General features: G+C 44.2%; 1 protein-coding gene across 1 annotated transcript in view; it reads left to right on the top strand.

The window, feature by feature from the left end:
- The window catches only part of LOC124553867 (secernin-2), a 119,747-nt gene that overhangs the window by 89,328 nt on the left and 16,827 nt on the right, over positions 1-13,592 (top strand). The window contains exon 6 of the mRNA XM_047127868.1: positions 4,049-4,210. Within this exon, the coding sequence (XP_046983824.1) occupies positions 4,049-4,210 (162 nt within the window). The remainder of the gene's footprint in view (positions 1-4,048; positions 4,211-13,592) is intronic.

Below are 13,592 nucleotides of genomic sequence, written 5' to 3'. Positions count from 1 at the left end.
TTCAAAAAGAAAGAGCAGATTTCAAACATTTATTTCTCAAAAACTACAAATGATAGAAACACAATTCAAACGTTTCTTGTCAGAGAAAGGTTCAAAGTTTTTCAATGGTCCGCGCAGAAGTTCCATGCAAATCCGCAGTGGCGCTGGCGTTTGTTTGTAGGAAAATGGCGACGACACCACAGGAACGATCATTTTGTGTGCTGCAATTTGCAAAGTTAGAGTCCACTGTTGGTGTGCAACGTGCATTCCGCCGTCAATTCAACAAACAGCCGCCTCGTCATAAGCAAATTTATGAGTGGCATCACAGATTCGTAGAAGATGGTTGCATCTGCAAGCGAAAAAGCACGGGTCGTCCACGCACATCGGATGAAAATGTCGAGCGTGTCCGTGCAGCTTACGAAAGGAGCCCTAGAAAATCCACGGCACGGGCAAGTCACGAACTAAACATGTCTAAAACAACGGTATGGCGCGTTCTGAGTAACCGTCTGCACATGAAGCCGTACAAACTGCAGTTATTGCAAGCATTGCGTCCTGACGACCACAACAAAAGGTTCGAATTTTCAACTGCAATTCTACAGGACATGGAAGAGGACAATTTTGCCGAACGATTAATTTTTTCAGATGAATCAACGTTTCACATTTCTGGTAAAGTTAATCGGCATAACGTACGAATTTGGGCGAGTGAAACTCCGAGGGACGTTATTCAACATGAAAGAGACTCACCAAAGGTTAACGTCTTTTGTGCAATTTCGGTAAACAAAGTTTATGGACCTTTCTTTTTCATGGAGAAAACTATCACAGGAACCATTTACCTGGACATGTTAGAAAACTGGCTATTTCCTCAACTTCAGGAAGATTCAAATCACTTCATCTTCATGCAAGATGGCGCCCCACCACACTTCTCTGAACCTGTACGACGGTACCTAAATAACACCATTCCAGGACGGTGGATTGGAAGAGCAGGAGCACAAGATCAATGTCATCGTCTGTGGCCTCCCAGGTCACCAGACCTTACTCCCTGCGGTTTTTATTTGTGGGGGTACATAAAGGACTGTGTTTATGTCCCACCTATGCCCACTACTCTTCAAGAGGTACGACATCGAATTGTTGCGGCCGTGAATTCGGTAACTAAAGACCAGTTGCGTCGTGTGTGGCAAGAAATGAGATACCGGTTTGATATTTGTCGTGTAACAAATGGTGCTCATATTGAGGTACAGTTTTGATATTTGTTGTGTAACATTTGGTACTCATATTGAGTGAAGGACCGTTGGAATTGTGTTTCTATCATTTGTAGTTTTTGAGAAATAAATGTTTGAAATCTGCTCTTTCTTTTTGAAACGCCCTGTATAATATGGGCAACTGGTGACGTGCCACAACTGCATGTGATGCAGTTGTCACCCAGCATATGTAAGGCTCCTAACCTTACACAATGTAAAACGAAGAAGTAAATAAAGAAAAAGAACCTCCACACCACATACACTGTACTGATCTGGTTAGAGACCCATTTTCCACTTTCATGTAGCGTGCAAGTTCCTTCTCTCGAAACTGAAAACTTTTTGAGTATTGAATGGTGTTAGACAATGACAGACACAACACCGCTCTTTTTAGACTTACTTATTCACATTTATTAAACTTGAATTGACCTTTTTCGTATTCTGGTGTTTATGTAGCACAAAAACAGGGCTAGTCCAAACACTCAGGGATAGTTTCAATGGCAATATTTATCATAAACCACCTTATTCCACAACACAGCTCACTACATAATTCACCATAAACATTCAGCGTAGCACAGATCATAAAACATATTTATGAAATGTGGTTCAATAAACAGTTCTTGCTTGCAACAACCAAAGATGTTTCTACATTATTTCAGACAGACATATGGTCCTTGAGAAAAATTTTTCATAAGCATTTATTGTCAGCCAATATGATGATAGACAGACTTTTATGCCTTTCAATGCACAACTTGTACAAATGAGCACAAACTTGCATCAAAAATTTCAGAGGACTCCAGAATGAAATTTTCTCCTTGCAACAGTGTGTGAAGTCATTTGTAACTTTGTGGCAGATTAAAACTGTGTGCCAGATTGAGACTCAAAGTCGAGCCCTTTGCCTTTCACGGGCAAGTGCTTTAACTGAATCACCCGAGCACAACTCACAACCCATCCTCACAGCTCGAATTCCGCCAGTACCTCGTCTTCTACCTTCTGAACTACACAGAAGATTTTCTGGGAAACTTGACAAGACTAGCTTCCTGGAAGAAGGGATATTATGGAGACACGGCTTGGCCACGGCCTGGGAGATGTTCCCAGAATGAAACTTCCACTTTGCAGCAGTATGCACATTCACGTGAAACTTCGTGGTAGATTGAAACTGTCTCTAGGACCGAGACTTGAACTTGGGACCTTTGGCTCTGAAAGGCGAATTGGACTTGTGCGGCACACAGTTTTATTCTGCCGGGAAGTTTCAAGTTAGGAGTACTTTCTAAACACCCAGTTTATTATGCGATTGCAGATACCGACCCAAAGATGTTAGCATTTTCATACTTGAGTGTGACCCGAACTATACCACATCAGCAGTGGGATTACTGAGAGTGGAGTTATTACATAGGTCTTAGTCAGGCTAATGCTGAAGGCATTGTTAAATAGCTGACTGTAGACTGAAGATCGTTGGTTGGGGTGTGGTATTTAAAGATTGCTGTTTTAATACTTTGTATTTGTGAAACTACATATTTGTGTATAAACCAATGTGTTTGGAATTTACTAGAGTGGATGTCCAGGCAATAATTTTGTTTACGTAATAAGTAGTTAGTAAATTGCAAAAGGTTACAGAACTATTTTGTGTGTTCACACTGAGAGTTACCTATTTTCAAGTAGCTGCATGAAACTTCAACCAATTGTGCCCAATCCCACTGAACTCCCAGATATGAGCCAGTCCAGAAGGCAAGCCCGCAATCAGTAGTATAAGGGGCGCATAGCATGTCAGCGACTGCTGATTGTGGTGCCCTGTCTGTAACTTGAGCGCACGATCCTGCTGTACTTGAAATTATGATAATTTATAGAATTTCCTGATTAATCTCCTGGTTAATGAAGAATATCATCTGGTCTATAAAATTAGGTCAACAGATGTGTGATGGTAAACTTGGCAATTCAACAGATGTAATAGCTCAGAAAGCAACCGTAATTTTGGGTGTGTTCAGATTTCAGTATTAATTATCTTTTAAGTTAGTTCCTAAAAATTAAAATGTGTTACTGTAAAGTCTGGAGTCATAGCTTTCTAATTGTATGTGCCAGTATTTCCAAAATCACTTATTACCTCAGTCCAAATTTACTGCTTTATATTGTTATGGTAATTTGTTATTCACAACTTCTAATTATTATGGTTTCTGGTGAAAATAAGCATAGCATTGTAATTAGGATACTGGAAATAATCTTCGGAGTAATGAATTTGCGTGGGTATGGTCTGAATTACATTTTGGCAGATTTGGGCACTCAATGCACGTATGACATAGATAACTAGATCCAAACTCAAAAATGAGGAAAAAAATGTAGTTATTAATTGGTGTGTAACAGTAGCAAGTGGAAGATTTCCAGCTTCCTGTGTTCGACACGTTTGTGCAGAACATGATCAGTCTCGTTATTTTTATCACTTTCCACATTGTGGTTAATTGGTAGTGCAACATGTGTCTAGTCTGTTATCTGTAATAATTGTTCTGCCAAAAAATGACTTCAAGGTGGGCTAACTCAGCTGACAAACTTAAATATATGAGGTGATGTTGGTCCCTATGAACCAGGGTACAAAATTTATCTTCATTTTGAGTTGGATGGCGACAACTATCAGTGTAGAGGTACAGATCAATGTGCAGGGGGAACCTCAAGTTTGCATTTGCATTGTTCGGAAAATACAGCAAACTTTAAACACGATTGTTAAATAGTCTCTTTATTACTGTCTTATTTCAGATACAAATTATTCGGCAGCTTTTTGCACGCGACACGGCAGAACGCCTAATTCGGGACCCCGTAGTACACACCGCCCTATGCTGTTGCAGGTTTCTGTGTTGAGTCCGCCCGGCAGCGGGAAGCCGCACTGCCACTGGTTCACCGCAACTCCAGACCCGCGCCACTCCGTGTTCAAGCCGTTCATCTTTACACCGGCCGTGCGGATATCGCGCCTGACCGTCAGTCCTACATTCGACCCGGACCCGGCAAAGGTAAATATCTCTCTCAAAAGCTCGACAATCTCGAAGGCTTCTAAGAAATAATTCTGTGTGGGCAACTTATCACGACTCAGTTTCCTACTTATATTCACTAATGTAAGTATGATTGTACGGGGCATCTGGCGAGATTTGAGACTAGGTCGAGACTGGCATTCTCATTCGTTACAAGAAAATATCCTTGAAGAGATTCTTTTCATTTCTTTCTTTATTGAGAGAGCAGTTTTATGGATATCTGCAGCTCTTGTCTTCATTTTGAATGTTTCTTGCAAAGCTTTCTTTAGTGCAGCCGTGGATGTAATGCTTAGACTAGGGGTAACCAACCTGGGCTGCATAGCAAGATGATGTTTATTTTTGGGCAGCACGTAACGTACTTAGCACTAACAGTAGCTGTGAAGAATAAAAAGGAAAGGTGTGGACCAATAAGAGAATAGCATTGTGTGGAGGCAGTTTCACGTTGAGAATATTTTCCTGATAATAACTCTACATAATCGAAATTTTACAGATTTTTTCTTTCTTTTGTTTACCAATCTTGTGACAGATGTTCACTTCTTGGGCCACACTGATACTTACTTTGAGCTGTACGCCGTGGGTTGGATGCCGCTGGCTTAGACAAACCTTCAGATAACTTATTTTTGAAAACAAGCATTTGCAATTGGTTCCATCATGTCAAATAGGTTTCCTCAAATGATGAGATCCAGCCAATCTTCAATATTATGAACTAAATTTACATTGATCTTGTAAATGCAGCATTGGATCTATGATATTGTTTCCAAATCTCCCCGCCCCCCCCCCCCCCCCCACCTCCTCCAAAGTGTTTGAGACAGGACTTCAAAATTTTTTTAACAAAAAATATTTTGCAAAAAGTATTCATGTTATATCCTAGCCAGTAATGCCACCCGAGCCCGCTGCCAAAAGGTTGGCAGCATCAAAGTCCGGACGCCGTCCGCATAAGCAGCGCCAGCGAGACAGGAAATCGCCGCAAGTCTGCGCGCGCCACCGCTGGCTTCTGGTTTCTTAAGCGCTGGAGTCGCGAGCGCTAGGACAGTTCTGTATTCGCCGCTCAGTTGGATACTCGCCACCGAATTGTGTACTTGCTAGTCAGTTGTGTGTTCATCGCAGCAGAGTTGTTGTTTGTTGTCAGCCGACGCTGACCTAGCCGCTCCGACTCGAACTAGACAGATTTCTGTAGACACGGAGTTCACTACTGTGTTTCTGTATCATCGTTAATAAAGATAAGTACCGACTTTTATTTAATCAGAGTGTTTGGGTTTTCATCTTTCTGTTCACTGTTCCAGCGGACCGGTCGGCCCGCTATTAAAAGTGTGGCGGTGACTTCGTAAGCCGTTTCTACAGCGAATTGTTTGTCGCTACGAACGCCGCCACAAAACTGGCGACGAGGACTGCCGAACTCGTGTGCAGGGCTGGTTCAACTTGTTTCTGGTTATACTAATTATAGCGATAAAATTTTGGGGGCTGGTTTAATTTGTGTTCACTATGTCTGCCGAATTACAACAGTTGATCTTGTTACAGAGTCAGCAAATACAAAGTCTGGTGGAAGCAATCGCCAAACAAGCGGCTAATCCTCCAACACAACAGGAACAAGCACAGGCAGCACCACCTTTCCGTGCTTTTGATGCATCAAGAGAAGAATGGCGAGAATATTTCGCGCAGTTGCAGGCGCACATGACAGTCTACAAAATCACGGGTACTGAGCGGCAGCTTTATTTAATTTCCACTGCAGGCGTGGAAGTCTATCGACTACTTTGTAAGTTGTTCCCGGAATCCCAGCCAGAAGCTTTAGACTATGACGTTGTTGTTAACAAGCTTGCTGAGTATTTCGAGTCGCGAGTTCATGTGGCAGCAGTCAGATTCAAGTTCTTCAGATTAAAGAAACTGCCATATCAATCTAATAAACAGTGGTTAACAGATTTACGTGGCCTCACCCGTCAGTGCCGATTTAATTGTGTGTGTGGAGCTTCCTACAGTGATGTCATGTTACGAGACGCTATTACTCAAAACATTGCAAATTCTCGTATTCGTGCTGCTATCTTAAAGTTGCCTGACCCGTCATTAGAGACTGTGATGAACATCATTGAAGCCCAAGATACTTTTGACTATGCTGAGTGTGAGTTAGATCAGCCATGTATTTCTCAAATTGCCTGTGCTAAGCAAGTTATGTCACGCCCGCGGCCCCACCGGCAGAGTCAGACTGTAAACACTAGCCGGCCGCGTCATGTTAAACACATTCGTCAGCCGCGTGTGCAAAATGATAGAGTTAAGTCTTGCCCTAAGTGTGTTCTTGCTCATCCTCGTGAACATTGCCCGTTAAGAAACGCGGTTTGTCACTTTTGTCAAAGGAAAGGACACATCCAGACTGTTTGTTTGCGTAAACGCAAGAACAATTCTAGTGCTGCCCAGCCCATGGATATTCATGTTCTTCAAAGCCAGCCCGCCCAGAAGGTCGCGTTTAAAGGCTCTTCCATGGTTCGTGTGGGTGATAAACTTGTTCGCAATAAGCCACCCACCCAGCCCTCTGCTATGCGACCCAAGCGTAATTCAAACGCTGTAAAAAGTAATGTACAGACTGCAAGTGAAGCGGGAGTTGTTGTTCCACCCGCCCAACCCACGAGTTGTCGTAAGCAGCGAACACGCGCTAAACGCGCTGATTTTGTGTCTTCCGCCTCCACTGCACCGATCCAGAGACAGTGTAATAAACTATTTGTGAAGCTACGCATCCAGGATAAGACCTTCAATTTTCAATTAGACACTGGTGCGTCTGTGACTCTCATAAATAGTGCTACGTATGCGGCTATCGGCCGCCCTAAACTTTCAGCGGCAAAACATTCTTTGGCTACTTATAGTGGAGAACAAATTCCTGTGTTAGGTGTATGTAGCGTGCCAGCCACATTCCGTGGCAATACAAAAACAGTTTCATTCACAGTGCTCCACGCTACAGACAGTGTAAACATTTTCGGATTAGACTGTTTTGACTTGTTTGGCCTGTCTATCCAAGACAATGTGTTGCAAATTAATTCTGTTGTTGTTCCTCAAGACAGCATAACCGATTTGTGTAAACAATACAGTGACATATTTAAAGACGAACTAGGTTGTGCTGCGAACTTTGCCGCTCATATTACGTTAAAAGATAATGCTCAGCCTCGATTTTGTCGTGCTCGTCCAGTGCCTCACGCCCTCCGGGCACCTGTAGAAGATAAACTTCGTCGTTGGCAAAACAACGGTGTTATTCAACCCGTTTCAGCGAGCCAGTGGGCTTCTCCCTTAGTTATTATAAAGAAACCGTCTGGCAAGTTACGTTTGTGTGCTGATTTTAAGTCGACAGTTAATCCTCAGACTGTCATTGATTCTTTTCCTTTGCCTAGACCGGACGAGCTGATGGATAAGTTAGGGGAAGCTCGTTTCTTTTCCAAAATTGATCTCCGTGAAGCATATTTGCAATTGCCCCTCGACGAGCAATCACAACAGTATTTTGTCATAAACATGTCGTTGGGGTTGTTCCGTTTTCTGCGTTTGCCTTTTGGTTGTGCGTCAGCTCCAGCTGTTTTTCAGCGTTTTTTGTCACAACTTCTGGCTAATGTGCCATCGTGTTGCAACTATTTAGACGATATTGTTGTGTCCGGTCGGACGGCTGCTGAACATTTCCGTAATTTGGAGTGTTTGTTTAAAGTGTTGTCTCAGGCAGGCCTACGTTGCAACATCGATAAATGTTCATTTTTCCTTACGGAGCTGGAGTATCTGGGACATGTTATTAATGCTCAAGGCATTCATCCCTCCCAGTCACTTTTAGCAGCTATTCGTGATTTGCCCGCCCCTCGCAATCTGCATGAATTGCAAGCAGTTCTTGGCAAATTGACATATTATATTAGGTTTATACCTAATGCATCACAGATTGCTGCACCGTTGCATCGTCTCCGCCGTAAGAATGTTCCGTTTGTGTGGTCAGCTGATTGCCAATCAGCCTTTCAGCAGCTTAAAGAGGCTTTATTGAATGATCGTTGTCTGGTCCATTACGACCCTAACAAGCCTCTGGTGTTAGCTTGTGATGCCTCTTCGTTCGGCCTCGGTGCTGTGTTGTCTCACCGAGTCGGTAACACCGAACGTCCTATTGCGTTCGCATCTAAATTGCTAAACAAAGCTCAGTGTAATTATAGCCAATTGGACAAGGAAGCGTTGGCTATTGTGTTCGGTGTCACAAAATTCCATCACTACCTCTATGGTAGACCATTCTATTTAGTAACAGATCACAAGCCCCTGACGTCACTGTTTCATCCGTCTAAACCAGTTCCTCAGCGGACAGCTCAGAGACTACAACGTTGGGCTCTTTTGTTATCACAATACCAGTATGAGATACTGTATCGCCCTACAGCTCAGCATGCAAACGCTGACGCGCTTTATAGATTGCCGATTGCTGCGGATGATGTCTTCGATTCCTCTGACGACTCTTGCCATCAGATTGACGCCGATGAGCATCAATCCCTCCGGGATTTTCCGATTGATTATCGTCAGGTGGCACGTGAGACAGCTACAGATCCTCATCTGAGTTTACTATTACGTTTTGTTCAACGTGGTTGGCCGTCCAAGGCAAAGGACATATCGGATCCTGCGGTTCGTCGCTATTATCCGCAACGTCATCTGTTGTCTGTTTCGCACGGAGTTTTGCTGTTACGCACCGAGAATGACCAGCTTCGTGTCGTGGTTCCCCAAGTGCTCCAATCCAAGGTCCTCGCCTTGTTGCATCAAGGTCATTGGGGAGTGGTCCGCACCAAGCAGCTTGCCCGCCGTCATTGTACATGGATCGGCATTGATAAGCAGATTACGCAGATGTCTACAGATTGTTCGACGTGTGCCGAACACCAAGCTGCTCCGCCTCAACGCTATTTTGAGTGGGCACGCCCTGCCGGTCCCTGGCAGAGAGTACATATTGATTTCGCTGGTCCATATTGGAATTCTCGTTGGCTCATCGTGATAGATGCATTTAGTAATTTTCCGTTTGTTGTGCCCATGCAGTCTACAATGTCTGCACAAACTATACAGGCGTTGACTTCAATTTTTTGTATTGAGGGTCTTCCAGAAGTTTTAGTGTCTGACAATGGTCCACAATTTACCTCTGCTGAATTTGAAAGTTTTTGTTCTGTCAATGGCATTCGCCATGGTCTTACTCCGCCGTTCCACCCTCAATCGAATGGTGCAGCGGAACGTTTTGTACGCACATTCAAGGATCATATGGACCGCCTTCGTGCTACGCACTCTCTTCAGCAGGCCCTCATCACGTTCCTGTCGTCGTACCGGACCACGCCACGCGACGGCCCTTCGCCTGCGGAGCTTCTCCACGGCCGTCGTCATCGCACCCTACTACGGTTGTTGCACCCCCCGGATCGACCCGCCGCTTCTGAGCATCGCACGCGTTTTCAGCGCAACGACGCCGTTTTTTTCAGAGTTTATCACGGTCGCCGTCGTTGGGAACGTGGTACCGTGATAAGTGTCCAGGGTCGCGGTTTTTATACTGTTCAAGGTGCTACTGGGGTGCACAGGAGGCATCAGAACCAGTTGCACCGCGCTGGCCGCCCGGATTCTGCCGCTCGTTCTTTGTCCACAGATTTGGTCCGCAGCGGGTTCCAGCCGCGCCTTCAGACTTCGCTGCTGCCCCCAGGGCAGCAGCAGCAGCAGCCGTCGCCGCTACCACGCCGACAGCCCGTCCCGTTGATGCCTCCCGCGCAGCTTCATTCGGGAGCGCCCCAGGTGGTCGCTCCGGCGCCTGCGGTCCCTCTTCAGTCGCCACCGCCTTCGGAGCTGATGGACGCCGACCCCTCAGCCGGGCCGCCTTCCCAAGCGGTGGCTGTGCAGCCTGTCCTGCAGCCGCTTTCCTTGGGCACCCCCAAGGAGTCTGACACTGCAGCGCCTTGTCCGGCGCCCACTCAGCAGCCGTCGACGCAGCGTCAGGAGACGCTGCCTCTCTTCGTGGGTCCCGACGCCCTGTCGCGTCCAGTACCAGAAGCTGCGCCCGTGGTCACAGGCGTGCACCCTGACCTCGGTTTTCAGTCGGTGTTTCCCGAGGCCCCGCGCAGCCAATGCTGGGGTGCGGACCGGGGACTGCCACCGACAATAGTCTCCGCCCCGGTCTCTTCTGCTGCGCCTGCGGCCAGACCCCTCCCCCGCCGTCGACGCTCGCCACGTCATTATTCAATGACGGTGCAGCGATTTGGGGGGGAGGAGTGTTATATCCTAGCCAGTAATGCCACCCGAGCCCGCTGCCAAAAGGTTGGCAGCATCAAAGTCCGGACGCCGTCCGCATAAGCAGTGCCAGCGAGACAGCAAATCGCCGCAAGTCTGTGTGCGCCACCGCTGGCTTCTGGGTTCTTAAGCGCTGGAGTCGCGAGCGCTAGGACAGTTCTGTATTCGCCGCTCAGTTGTATACTCGCCACCGAATTGTGTACTTGCTAGTCAGTTGTGTGTTCATCGCAGCCGAGTTGTTGTTTGTCGTCAGCCGACGCTGTCCTAGCCGCTCCGACTCGAACTAGACAGATTTCGGTAGACACGGAGTTCACTACTGTTTCTGTATCTTCGTTAATAAAGATAAGTACCGACTTTTATTTAATCAGTGTTTGGGTTTTCATCTTTCTGTTCACTGTTCCAGCGGACCGGTCGGCCCGCTATTAAAAGTGTGGCAGTGACTTCGTAAGCCGTTTCTACAGCGAATTGTTTGTCGCTACGAACGCCGCCACAAAAATTCATTTTGTAGTGCACATCTTTCTGGAGAATTTAATTTATAAAACATATACGTGCGAGGAAATGTAAGACAACTTATTTAGTCTTAAGTGTGCCAAAGTTCAGTGCCACACCTCGTCAAACAGCATTCGTCTATGGCAGGTCACTGTATTTTGATCTGTAGATTTCAAAACTGTACATTTTGTAATGGAATCCATTAAACCCATATTCAGAACAGTCGAAATTAAAATGTCCTATGGTGCTCTCCTGCTCCCAGTTGGCTAGTTTGACATGCTACCCCCTCCCCCCCTCCACCCGTAAAAACCCCTCACAATTAATACTGGGTGGAATTATCTGTATTACCTGTGACCAGGAGAATAAATCTTTGGAACATTTCCACTCTTTATTGCCTATTACCTAATAACTTTCTCTTTTATGTGACATAAAATTAAATACAGGAAATATACAACCAGTAAAGACAAGAAGAGACAAGCAAGACAGTACTCATTTCTTTGATCCTTAGGTCTCAGCATTTTTTCTCTCTAATCTTGCTGCAGTTTTACATGGCATGCTTTCCTTTTTGTGAAAGAATCTATTACTTCATCAAAGTTCGTCAAATGTTTTGCCACATGAAAAATCAAAATGTCAATGTTTACTACTGACAAAGCTGTTAATACGAATAGTACCAAAGACTTGTGTGGTGTCTTGATTTGATTACATCTATTTTGTTGCTGTCTTCTAATTAAAGGAAATACACCTTTCTAATATTGTAGCAGTTGCAACAAGCGCCAAATAAGCTAGACTGTTTTGGCTTAAATGGTCATTTTTTTTCTACCTCATTTACATAAATAACATGACAGAATATAATTTACAAAATCAACATCAAGTGCCTGTTAGAATTACTGTGAGCAAAATGTATTATATTAGGAAATAGTTCCACATTCCATTCATACGCTCCAGTTTCTCAAGCATGAGATCAGGAAGTAGTAGTATGAAATTTTTATATAAATTTGGAATCTTCATATTCTTCCATATGATTTCTTCTCCTTCCTCATTCTAACCATCAATCTTGTCAGCACTAATTCTGTAACTATTCGTGACATTGTCAAAACTTATTCACCGGTTAACTTTGCTAACCCTACCAGAACCACAGGTTCAGTAATCCTGCTTTTATTCTCCAGTTAGGCATTAATACGTGTTTGTGCTACATGTTTTCCATGCTATTCCAAGAATAGAACTTAAAATGGCTGCTAGTTGGGAACTGTACAGCTGGTCCTTAAAAGTGTAGCGATCTGCCAAAAATTTCGTGTACACCGAGAAGGCAATACGTAATCTTTCTTACCTGTTATTCCTGTTAGTCATTTATTTCCACTCGGGTAGTCTGAATCTATGGATTTCACTAATAATTATAACAATGCTGATCATTCACATGCCCAATCTACCTCATAAACAAACAGCGATTGGAATTAAGCCAATCGGGTTTATTCGGCTCAGCTTATATAGCCTCGTCCCCTTTTGTCTGCAGGAAAGTTTTATTATTTCTAGATGCAATGGGGATTCACCAGCAGAGACATTGCATACACAATGCACACATTCAAAAATCAACTTGTTCAAAAATGTTCAAAAACCAACTGGGATGTGCTTCAGAATCATATGAATAATTGAAAGACCTATGTGCACTGGATGCTAGGCACTTGTGAAACAAGGTTTTTTTCTCCAAGGGTTTGGATTTGGTGCCCCCTGAAATTAACACCTGGGGCAGATACCCCGGTTTGTCCCCCTAGATCTGGGCCTTTGTGAATGTGTTGAGAATTGGTTTGCTTTTATCATCTGTTTCTATGTCAGTCTCTCTTAGTGTTCTTCTCAGTAAACTCGGTCTTTCAGCATCACTCATTTGGATTGGACCCTGTTCATCAGCAGCAGCATCACATTCCTGTTCACATTCTACAGGGTGTCCCATTTATATTGACCACCATAAATAACTGTTTGTCCAGATGTAAATTACAAAATGTTTCAAGCAAATGTTCTTTAGCCATCAGGGGGACGTCAATCGACATGATTGCCTCCATTGTAGCTTTGTTTTTTACAAAGATGTGAACAGCGGTATGACTTTTTAAAATGGCACCCTATAATTTTTATTCAGTAATTCATTTCCTCTCCTACAGACCTATTCAAAAATGTATCACAGTGTACCATTCACTGAAACAAAGCATTATTAATTACATAACACAACATTGATGTTGACGTTCCCAGCACATAGTGCAGGTACTCGGGGTAATGGAACACGTCCACAGGCTGACGTTGAGAGGACAAACGTAAACATAAGTAGAATGGATGCCTGTCATTCTGTCAACCGTCGTCAGTTGAAGAGCTGTGTGAGTAGAATGTACACCAAGGAAGATAAGGTAGAAATGCTATTCATCTATGGGGAATGTAAGTTAGCAGTACAGCAATTGCAATACTATTTTCTTATGCACAGGTACATTTAGTACAGTAGTTTAGTCCTTTTAAATACTGTTGTGTAGAGTAGGCATACAGTAAAGGCTGTCCTTCCTACAAACTGCATCGACATAACGTTTCTGTTGTCGTTGTTGTTGAAGGTATGTGAAATGCTATGCAGGCTGTGGAATTGTACAGAGAGTGATATGTTGAT

The sequence above is a fragment of the Schistocerca americana genome, chromosome 11, assembly GCF_021461395.2.
Source record: "Schistocerca americana isolate TAMUIC-IGC-003095 chromosome 11, iqSchAmer2.1, whole genome shotgun sequence".
NCBI lineage: Eukaryota > Metazoa > Arthropoda > Insecta > Orthoptera > Acrididae > Schistocerca > Schistocerca americana.
Note: the sequence above shows the minus strand (reverse complement) of the source record. Positions and strands in the feature narration are given on the sequence as shown.